This window comes from Gouania willdenowi, chromosome 24 (assembly GCF_900634775.1).
Source record: "Gouania willdenowi chromosome 24, fGouWil2.1, whole genome shotgun sequence".
Classification (NCBI taxonomy): domain Eukaryota; kingdom Metazoa; phylum Chordata; class Actinopteri; order Blenniiformes; family Gobiesocidae; genus Gouania; species Gouania willdenowi.
In genome coordinates, this window is record NC_041066.1 from 24359728 (window position 1) to 24371804 (window position 12077).

Genomic DNA, 12077 nt, shown 5'->3' on the forward strand with positions numbered 1-12077 from the left:
AAATGTATATTTAAACTAAATGTTAAATTTATAAATCAGTCAAAATGTTGAATTTATATCTAAATGCTAAACTTACATCTATATTTAAATGTTAAATTTACATCTAAATCTAAATGTTAAATTATATCCACATGTAAAATCTAAATTTAAATGTTAATTTAATGTTGCCAATTCCTAAACATTTAGCTTTACACTTGGCTACCAATTGAACATTTAGATTTACATTTAACATTTAGATTGAACACTAACATTATTTTTCACGTTTACACACATTTTAACAATGATACAGAACATACTGTTACATGAAGTTCTATCTCAAATGAAAGAAAAATAAGCTAACTGTAAAAAAATATGTCGGCTATGAAACATTGACTGAGTTTTTACATTCGGCGCCCCATTATATCGTATTGTTTAATATCGGGATATATCGTATCGTGACATGTAAATCATGAAATGTATCGTTAGATTCATGTCAACGCACACACCTAAATGGAACGCAATCATTCATACAATGAATGCAGGTAATGTTTGGATATTGTGTTGTTTTAATAATTGTGCACAACAACAACCACATCGCTCTGTTATGTTTCCATTAGGATGGAAAAGTGAAGTAAATATTAGGTCAGTGTTTCATCGCTCCCATACTTTTAACATTTAGCTCATTTTTTTTTCATTTGAGACGAATTCACGTAAAACTGCATGTTCGATATCATTGTCAAAAATGTGTGCATGAAAAATAAATGTTAAATCTAAATGTTAAATATGTATCTAAATCTAAGTGTTAAATCGGTTGCCAATTTCTAAAGATTTAGCTTTATACTTGGCCACCAATTTAACATTGATATTTACATTTAGATTTCACTTTTACATTTAAATTGACAGTGAACATTTACATTTAACATTTACATTTAATCTAATGCTAATTTTTGTAAAACAGCATGTTCTATATCATTGTCATAATGTGTGCATGAAATATAAATATAAAGTTAAATCTAAAGGTTAAATGTAAATCTATCTAAATGTAAAATGTGTATCTAAATCTTCATGTTAAATTGGTTGCCAATTTCTAAACATTTAGCTTTATGCTTGGCCACCAATTTAACATTTAGATTTACAGTCAACATTTACATTTAACTTTTACATTTATATGAAACATCCACATTTAGATATATTCTTCATGTTTACACAATGTTATTATTTAATGATATAGAACATGCTGTTTTACATGAATTTCTGTCTCAAATGAAAGAAAAATGAGCTAAATGTAAAAAATATGTTGGCAATGAAACTGAAGTTTTCTGTGCACGTGGACAGTGAGTGAGTGATGTTTTAATTCTTGTTTAGTGTCATGCAAACATCAGCTGATGCTGAGTAATGATTAGTCCTGTTCCTCAGCCTGTGACTCCTCCAGCTGATGCTGATGCTGATGCTGCGGATGATGCTGATGCTGATGCTGCGCGGGGCTGAAGCACCAGATCACACTGAGGATGGAGACATGAGGACATGAGGACATGGATTCTGTTACTTCTACATCTACGTGATTGATTTCCACGGGACCACCGGAATTTGACGCACGGATCTGGCGCAGGACGGACTGACCCTCACCTGGATGCTGATTCGTGCACGTGCACGTGCCTCATCAGTAGTAGTACAGTAGTATTAGTGTAATATAGTGTAATATAGTAGGAGCGTGTGTTTAACAGCTGAACTTTGGATCCCATGTGATGTCAAAGCCAAACGCGGTGTGTGTGGATGATGCTGGGGGTCCTGGATGGATGAATGCTGCCGCCGTGCGTCTCATCTCTCCGGTAAAGTTTGAGCGGATGATCCCAGTGTGTGATGGTGGATTAGTGACCCGGTGCTGGAGCACTATGGTGGTTTCCCCGAGGCTTTGCGCTGCGGCTGCAGCACCGAGCACGAGCCCCAGGTGTTCCCACCACCACCACAGGTGTTCAGTGTGAACAGGTGAGCTCATTAAAAACACTTTCATCTCAAATCAACTTCCCAAACGACGCATGTTTGCACCGCCCAGTTTCTGCGTAAATTACGCGCCGAACTCCATTAGGAAATTCTACAATTTAAGAATTAAATGCTTTTTATTATTACCCCTGTTTAATGTTGCTGTGTGGACATTTTAAACTCATACCAGGCGTAAATTACAACACTTTTCATTCCAAGTATGGTTTAAATCCTAAATGTGATGAGATAAACTGAAGAAATGTAATATTTTGTGTTGCATGTTTGTCTAAACCTTACATCTTAATTACAAACCATTTTGCACTCATCGAGCATGTTGGCACGGTCCAGTTTCTACGTCCATTACGTGCCGAACTCCTATAGTAAATAATACATTTTAAGAATGAAATGCTTTTTATTAATGCTCTGTTCACACAGTTTCACATTAAAAGCAGGGAAAGTCTGTCTAATGTTGCTATGTGAACATTTTAAACTCACACAAGGAAGAATTACAACACTTTCCATTACAAACATGGTTTTAAACTCGTAAAGGTGAACAAATGTGTGTCAAACCTTATACTTTACCTTTATTGTAGAAATACAATTAGTCTTTAACAAAATATGGCTTCATTTAGGTTCTTATTTTGGTTATGCAAATTTTAAAGTTTAATATTTAAAAAAATGTTCCATTCTCTGCTTTTTTAGATTTTAATTTTTGACTCTATCATCTTTTTAATTATTTTATTAAATTACTTCTGTGTGCATTATAAAACATTTCTGTGAAGCACTTTGATCTCTAGTTTAAGTTTGAGTGATTTACATTTTTTTAAATAGTTTAATCAAAAACGTTTGTAAAAATTCAGTAAATACTGAATATTTGATAATAAAAGTGATGCATGAATGAAATCCTGAGGAACATAAAGGGAAATAAAGTGTGAACATGTTGAAGTCACTGTGGATGTTTTTATAAGAAGTGTCAGGATTTGAACCAACAACCACTTAGTGTTGGCTAACAGACTGAATCAGAGCAGATATTGTGAATCCACTGAAGTTATTTAATAAATGAAATGTGGGATTGAGCATCAGCTGGTTAATGGTACGACTGTTGGTTTCAAATGTGAGGAGAACATTTTATTTTTAGAAAGAGAAGGAAAAAACAGGCTGGAGGGAACATATTAAGGTTTATCGTCTTCTTTTCTGTCATAATAAACACACTTTGGAACAGATTTTGACTTTTTTTTTTATTGGACAATTTAAAACCTCCATCTCTGCACAGAATAAAACATTCAAACTTTAAAAACGCTTAAAGGGTTTGAACATAAAGTTTGAAAGTGTGGACTTTTTAGAAAGCTTATTATTTTATTCTGACAAATACGGAGCAGTTTGACCGTCACAGATTTAAGGTGAGAAAACGAGTGCCTGTAATTTTCACTTGTGTCAAACTCAAGGCCCGGGGACCAAATATGGCCCTTTAGAGCATCAAATTTGGCCTGCAGGATCAAGTCAAAATTACAGAATCATTGTGTAAAAAAATACAAAGTAATTCAGTTGTAGATCTTTCAGCCCTTTCAAATACTTAGATTCAATATATATCCACACGCAAATAGCTGAAAAAGACATTATTTTTTTCCAAAATCCTGCAATTTTATAAAAAATTTTACATTTTTTTCCCAAATTGAATGAAAATTGGTCACAAACTTGAGGAAATTTAAAGATTGGATATTGGCTGTAACTTTCATTACTTTACATATATTTATAGGGCAGAAGAATGTTGAAATTGCTTGTTTTCCCGCCCAAAATTTGCAGCCCACTTGACATCAACCTGGTCCGTGTTTGGCCCCTGAACTAAAATATGTTTTAAAGTGTGTGAGGCACCAATGGTATCAGTCCCTGCAGGAACTTCTCTTTGATTTTTTGGAAAATTGCAGGTTTTTGGAAAACTTCAACAATTTCAGATGTAAAATGAGTGCCATCATGTGATACAAGGATGGGAAAACTGCAAATTACGGAAAATATTGTTGCGTTACGTTGAATTTGTAAGGATTCGAATTAGGGAGAATTTTGATGGAGAAATAAATTTTGGGCAAATCAAGAATAAAGTTGAAATTTTGAGAATAAAGTTGAAATATGATGGCGATAAAGTAAACCCTCAATTTTTATCAAGATATTGTTTGTTTTTGAAATTTCGACTTTAATCTCGTCTTTTCGACTTTATTCACAACATTTCAATTTTGTTCTTGATTTGCTTAACATTATTTTCTCATCAAAATTGTCCCTAATCTGCTTCCGTACATTTGTGTATTTGGAGAGGAGGAGATTTCAACAAAATTAGGTAATTTTTTACACAATGTTACTTTCTCCTGTGGACCGAATTAGATGCTCTAAACGTGCCGATTTTAGCCCCCGAGCCTCGAGTTTGACACGTGCATTAAAGTAACTTCATACTTTGTTGTTTATTAATTGTAGACCTTGTTTGACACGCTTGATGTAATGTCTATAAATGCTGTTTTTTCTCCTTCCTGCAGTGACTCAAATCTCCAGGATGTCGAGCTGTGGATAGAGACGAGCTCCTCGTTTCTCCTCCTGCTGCATCTCTCCCTCCATTCCGTCCTCCCCTCTTCCTCCCCGAGCCCCCTCCTCCTCCTCCTCTTCCTCCCCCCCGCAGCACACATGCAGGCCAAGAAACGGTACCTGCTCGTGTCTGTGGGGGCCGGTCTTCTCTTCCTCGTCTACCTGTGGGCTCTGCAAATCGAGGACTTCCAGCAGCAGCAGCAGCCTCAGCCGTACCAGGACCACCAGTACAACCAACCACAGGAGTACCAGTACTCCCATCAGTACCAGGACGTGCACCAGCCGCTGCCTCAGAGGAGCCCTTCCAGGTCGCCCAGGCACTGGCCGGAGTCCAGCGTCCTGCTGGAGCCGTACCTGGAGGGGGGCGAGCAGGAGGTAACAAACAAATCAGAAATGTTTACCAATTAATCCTTAATTATTCAATATTCACACTGTTAATTATTTGTTTGATTGGATGAATACTTTTTGAGATATGGACAATTTAGTGAGGGGGGGCGTGTCCTTATTTTTCTTCCATTTTCATCTTCCAATATATCAGGAACTCCATCACATAGAAAGGTAAATATGGTATAGTGATAAGCTCCACCCACTCTCTCAGAATATAGAACTAGATCTGCTATACATCATATCTGGTGGACATGTCAGCTCCTCTAAAACATGTTTGGGAACATGTTTGTCAGTAAACTACTTGGCATATGTCTCAGCTCTCTGTAATGTGATCAGCTTAGAGCTATGAACATAGACTGTTCACATCACTAATGATTAGTCACATATATGCATTGGTTCTAGACTCACGCTCTGGAAATATGAACATAACCCTTTTTTTAAACTATTTTCATTGGTCCATAACTGCATGTGGGAATGTTAGAAAAAAATCTGATCTGTTTTCATTTATAGTTAAAAACATAAAGTTACTCTTTCTTGGGATATAAAACAATTTTTTTTTTATGTGACTTGAGGCCATCGTAGTTTGACTCTGTCTTATAGAGAAATATTGCTTTTATTTTGTAAAACACAGCTATTGGTGGACTTATGTCTGTTGGAAAGCTCTCACGCTAAATGTTTTTGGGGTCCTGGACCCCCTGATATCTATGATTGACCCTTAGGATCCTTCTCCTGATCTAGGGAATGTGGGTGCAGTTTGGTAGAAACAGAAGAAACTGCATTTTAAAGGACATTGTGGCATTTATTCACTCTTTTAGGAAAACAGAAGCTCGTGGACCCCAGTTGAGAAACTACCGATCAACATGTTTGATGACGCATTAAAAAGCCAGGAATCAGAATCAGAAATGTTTTTAATGGCCATGTACAGTTTTAAGGACAGTACAAGGAATTTGTCTTGGTAGTTGGTGCACAAAACAAACAACAAAAAAAATAAAGAAAAAAAACAAAGAACAACCCAGCAACAACAATAATAATAATAATAATAATGATAAATATAAAGGATGAGGGATAAATAAAGGATAGATAGAGAATAAAGGATAAATATAAATATATATATGTATATATACAGTGCAGCAGATAATGTCATCATGGAGGTGGTGATCGGGTGGTGGGGGGGTTCAGTGGGTGACTTGGGGTGTGTTCATGTGGATGGTGGCAGAGGGAAAGAAGCTGTTTTTGTGTCTGGAGATTCTGGTCCTGATGGACCTAAACCTCCTTCCAGAAGGGAGAGATTGAAACAGTTTATGACCGGGGTGGGAGGAGTCGGACACAATCTTTCCTGCACGCCTCAAAATCCTGGAGGGAGGGCAGATTGCAGCCGATGACCTTCTCTGCAGAGTGGATGATACGCTGCAGTCTGGCCTTGTCCTTGGCCGTAGCTGCAGCGTACCAGATGGTGATGGAGGAGCAGAGGATGGACTGGATGATGGAGCTGTAGAAGTTCACCATCATCTTTGTTGGCAGACTGAACTTCTTCAGCTGCTACAGGAAGTACATCCTCTGCTGAGCTTTTTTGATGATGGAGCTAATGTTCAGCTCCCACTTGAGGTCCTGAGTGATGAAGGTCCCCAGGAAGCAGAAGTTCTCCACAGAGCTCACTGTAGAGTCTCCCAGGGTGAGGGGGGTGAGGGGGGCTGGGTTCTTCCTGAAGTCTGCTATCATCTCCACTGTCTTTAAAGCGTTGAGCTCCAGGTTGTTCTGGCTGCACCAGGACACCAGCCGGTCTGTCTCCACCTGTAGTCAGACTCGTCTCCATCAGAGATGAGACGACGATGGTCGTGTCATCTGCAAACTTCAGGAGTTTGACCGACTGGTGATGAAACGTGAATCACGTTTGGCCGAAACTTTTGATCCTTCTGAGTCGTTCTGTTTCCAAGAGAATCCAAGTATCTTCTTATAGTTCTTTGTATGTCTTTAATGTGACCTCTGTGGTCAGCCAGCCAATAGGACGTCAGCGTTGTGGTGTTTGTCCTTCAAAGAGCAACCGGATCCTGTCTATAGACAGACAGGTAACACGAGTGTTGCTCATCCCTCTTAAACTTAGAATAAAGGCTTTGTGTGAGAAATGACACACACACACACACACACACACACACACACACACACACACACACACACACACACACACACACACACACACACACACACACACACACACACACACACACACACACACACACACACACACATTTCAATCTTATTACGTGATTTCATTAGTTGAAAAGAGGCAGTGAACTTTAAAACAGAAGCTCATCGCAAACCCAAGTTCATCTGATGTGTTGTAGTTAAACAATTACTTCTGTATCCCTGAACGAGGCATCCTCATTATTTTTACCCTCTCGTTCCAAATCTTGTTGTAGCACATTCTGTGATATGAAGAAGAATGGAGACATGTTGCCTAGACATCACAGTGAGGTGACATCACAAGAAATCATAGTAATTATGAAGGAACAACACTTCAATAAATCAGTCTGAAGGTGGTTGAACACAGACATGAACATTGAAGAACAGTCATGTGGAGACAGGACCATCTATAAGGAGGAATAAAGGCGAGAGGTTTTTGGGGAAATAATAGTGATCATAAAATGGGTTAAAAGTGACCAAAAATGGTAAAAAAGCTGGTGAAATGGATTTTAAAAACCACAGAAATTAGTTCAAGTGGGCAAAAACAGACAGAAAAATTTGCAAATGGGAATGACAAATCTAGAATGTGGTTAAATTACCAAAAAATAAGCATGAAATCTGGTGAAAAGAGGTTAAAAGTGATAATGGTCAACACATGTAACATTAGGTGGAAAAGTGGTGGAAAGGGTTTATAAGTGCTGAACATGTCTTGAAAGTTAAACATATTTGCAGAAAAGACATTGAAATTTGACGAAGTGTCAGAAATGGGAGAAATGTAGCAAAAAATACATTAAAAGGAGCAAAAATATGGCAATAAAAAGTGATGAAAATAGGTTAAAATATGGTGAGTTTGGTGTAGTTGGAGAAAAAGGGTAAAAATAAGCAAAAATTGGCTCAAATTGTTCAGAAATTATTCCTAGGTTCTTAAAGGCATCTGGTGACCCCAAATAGGGTCCTGACCGCAAAGTTGAGAACCCCTGGTCTTCAGGACCCCCCCACCCCCAGAGGAAAACACAGGGTTAAACGTCTAACACATCTATCTCTGTTCTTAGCTTTAGGGCTGGGCGAAATGAACCAAAACTCATATCTCAATATTTTTTCTCAAAATGTCTATATTCAATATAATTCTCTATATTTAAATCAATAAAGCCTTAACAGAAAGACAGTTCTAGGTTAAATTTGCTGATGCAAATTGCCACACAGAAAATAACAGCTTCACAATATGTGCCACTTTTGGCTTTTTCTCCTATAAAGGGACAGCATGTGTGAGTGAGTTCTATAGTGGGGCGTGTTTCGGGGAAGGCGTGGGTTAGGATGCACTCAGTAATCCATCTTGTACAATGTCCCTGTTAAATAAACAAACTGAGCTTTTCATGCTGTTTTGAGACGAAACAAGTATTTTAATACAAAATAAGCTATAATATATGTATATATATCGATATAGGCGATATTGTAATTTTCCCTTTCCTCGTCTCCAGGAGGACAGTCCTCAACTCCATCACCAGCACACCTCTCCACGAGAACGCCGCGCCATCCGTGACATCATTTTCAAGAACCGACGCTGCCGCATGGAAACCTGCTTCGACTTCTCTCGCTGCCAGAACGGCTTCAGGGTTTACATCTACCCTCCCCTGAGAGGGGACAGGATCTCCGACACCTACCAGAAGATCCTGTCCTCCATCCAGGAGTCTCGCTTCCACACCACGGACGCGTCCCGGGCCTGCCTTTTCGTCCTGGCCGTGGACACGTTGGACAGGGATCAGCTGTCCCCTCACTACGTGCAGAACGTCAAGTCCCGTATCCACAGCCTGCCGACGTGGAGCGATGGCAGGAATCACCTCATTTTCAACCTGTACTCCGGCACGTGGCCGGACTACACCGAGGACCTGGGCTTCGAGGTGGGCCAGGCCATGTTGGCCAAGGCCAGCGCGGACATGGTCAATTTCCGACCAAACTTTGATGTTTCCATCCCTCTGTTCTCCAAGGACCACCCGCTGAAAGGTGGTGGCATGGGCCACAAGACGCTGAACGATGCCCCGCCTTCCAGGAAGTACCTGCTGGTTTTCAAAGGGAAACGTTACCTAACTGGTATTGGCTCGGAGACGAGGAACGCTCTGTATCACATCCACAACGGGGACGATGTGATTCTGCTGACCACGTGTAAACACGGGAAAGACTGGGAGAAGCACAAGGACTCCCGCTGTGACCGAGATAATGAAAACTACTCAAAGTAAGACTTTTTTTTTTATCTTAATCGCTTCAAATCTGCTTTGTTTGTTCCATTGCAGGAAAATCTCCAAGTTCAGACTCTGGTTTCATTTGAACATTAGAGTTTTTTTTTCACTGATCTATCACTTTTATCTGAAAATCACAAACCCATAGCAAATAACGTTTTTCTGAGCTTCTACATGACCTACATGGCTAATTTTTTGTTCAGATTGAAGTAGGGCCCGTAGTGGTTACAGATGAGGGGAAGTTTTGGAAATATATGATACTGAGTGACAATAAATCATGTTTTAATTTACAGAAATCTGTAGTCCACCTCAAAAAAACCAAAAAACTAGAGATTCACATCAAATATAAAACCAATTCTTATTAACGAAGGCTGTGCCAAAGTTTTTCACAAGTTTGGAAACAAGCGTGTAACTGTAATATGTCAGTTAAATTGATTCCAATCATTGTTAGTGTTATGTTTGACCACTAGATGTTGCAATTTGGCTTGAAAAAAACATCTATTTTTATTGAGGTTTCTGCTGTGCCATGCGTAATGCTATTTATGGTTCCACTCTTTGGTGGCGTTACACATGGGTTTTACTCAGCAATACTTTGACCAATCAGAATGTTTGACATGGCATTGGAAAGCTGAGAGCCTGTAGAAATTGGTAATATCAAACACTATGGGAGGGGCTTTAGCCCTGGCCAATCAGAGCTGGGTAAAGGAGGGACCTGCCATTTTACGCGCGAGTGCCGTGCACTCATTGGACAGAATTATGGTAAATGGACTAATGGACTTGATTTATATAGAGCTCTATCACCACTGAAACAGTCTCAAAGCGCTTTACATATCAGCTCATTCACCCAATCACTCTCACATTCACACACCAGTGGGACAGGACTGCCATGCAAGGCACTAGTCGACCACTGGGAGCAACTTAGGGTTCAGTGTCTTGCCCAAGGACACTTCGACACATAGTCAGGTACTGGGATCGAACCCCCAACCTCTCGATCAGAAGACGACCCACGACCACCTGAGCCACGGTCCCCCTTTATCAACTTTGAAATAGCTGGATATGTGTAATGGCGGTGTTTATCTGACGATACTATTCAGATTGATTAAAATATGGAGTTTTATGCACATTGAAACAACAAAGGTAAGATACCATTTGTCATCATTGCTGATTTTTTCCGCTGTGTATTTTCTGATTTTGTGGTGTTGTTTTGGTACGTAACATACCTGACCTGTATATCAGTGGATTCAGCTCAGCCTGTAGTTTCACGTAGACTCTTGTTATATAGATCTGTGTTTATTTTGTGACACAGCAGAGGAAAAATTCCCTGTTTGCTGAAATGTCAACTTTTCCCTCTTTGAACATAATGTCCTGGTGTGTGTGCTGTGGTATTTGGTTCTGAATGTGGGCTAGCTACAGTTGTAGCTTCTATAGTTTCTTATGATTACAGAAAGGTATAGAATGTGTGATTTCATTCATTCTTTACAACATTTAGAACCGTGAGAGTCACGGAGGCTGGAGCTGCCCCCGCCGGCGGGTCCGTTGGGGTTGAAGAGGTACTTTTGTGTAGTAGTTATTGAGTTTTTGCTGCTCAATATTCTTTAGTGGCTCCGATCTTTTCTTGCTCATTGTTTTGACTCTGGTTTTGCGTTTTGTTTAGTGTGCGTTTGAAGAGTCGAGTGCGTCGCGCCTCATCTCCTGAGACAGAACGCGTAAGAATTCACACTGCTTTGGGAAAAAAGTAGAAAAGTGTTGAAAGGAAGCAGAGCAGCGATGAGAAACACAAAACCTTGTAAGGAGTGGGTGCAGGGAAAAAAGAAGCTTGTAGTCTGAGAGTGTGATCCAACCTTTTTAACAGTTGTATTCTAGACATGAAAGAGTGCCTGTAGAGAACTTTGATTCAAGTTTTATCTAAAGATCATGTTTTGTACTGGAGGTTTAGTTTAGAGGGTCATGTTTGTGGGTACGGGCTCATTATCTTGTTAGGAAGGAATCTTACCTCATCAATGTTGTTCTGTTGCAATTAGTAATTCCTATAATGCGGAAATAAGTCCTGGTGGATCTGCAAACAAAACGCTAATTTATTCACCATAAGAAACCACCACACCACTGAGTATGCAACATTTAAAGCTAGAATTCAAGCTAATGCTAAAGCTAAGCTAGTGGGGCAAAGAGCCATTGGGCTGTTGTTGCAAACTTGTATTACTACTAGTGTGGAATTATTCTACAATATTTACTAGGGATGTAACGATTAATCGTGAGGCAGTTAAAAATTGATTCATAGGTATCACGTTATCATCGATACTGTGAAAATTGAATCGCTATCCAGAAGTGTTGGTCGCGGGCGGAATCTGCTACTACTTTATTTCTGGCCGCCTTCTACTCTTAAACATGTTCTTAAATGATTCCTTACCCCTTTAGCACTGAAATAATATCTGTAATATTACGTGAATATCTGTAAAATCACGTTTTTCTATTAGCTCTGTCTGCTAGCATAGCATCTCTTCTTCACTGCAAAATAGCTGCATGCCAACCGACCACTGGGTTACCAGCGCCCTCTGCTGGTCCAAACAAATATCTGACATAATGTGCAACGTTAAAGTCTAATTGTTAAGGCACAAAATACATTTTCAGTTGCACTTTTAAAAAGAAAAATAACTATTATGTAGTTTTGTATTGTTTACTATAGAACCAGAATTTAAATGAATATGCTTCTTCTTCATTTGTATTATTCCTTTATTTCATTCAAGATTT

The 12077-nt window shown here is 39.2% G+C and overlaps 1 protein-coding gene across 1 annotated transcript; it reads left to right on the forward strand.

The window, feature by feature from the left end:
* The first annotated feature begins 6743 nt into the window (after window positions 1-6743).
* LOC114458094 (exostosin-1-like) lies at window positions 6744-11025 on the forward strand. The gene is made up of 5 exons (XM_028440346.1): window positions 6744-6784; window positions 6908-6980; window positions 8574-9325; window positions 10819-10879; window positions 10984-11025. Exons 1-5 carry the CDS (start codon window positions 6744-6746, stop codon window positions 11023-11025), a joined length of 969 nt encoding a protein of 322 aa, XP_028296147.1.
* The last annotated feature ends 1052 nt before the right edge of the window (window positions 11026-12077 follow it).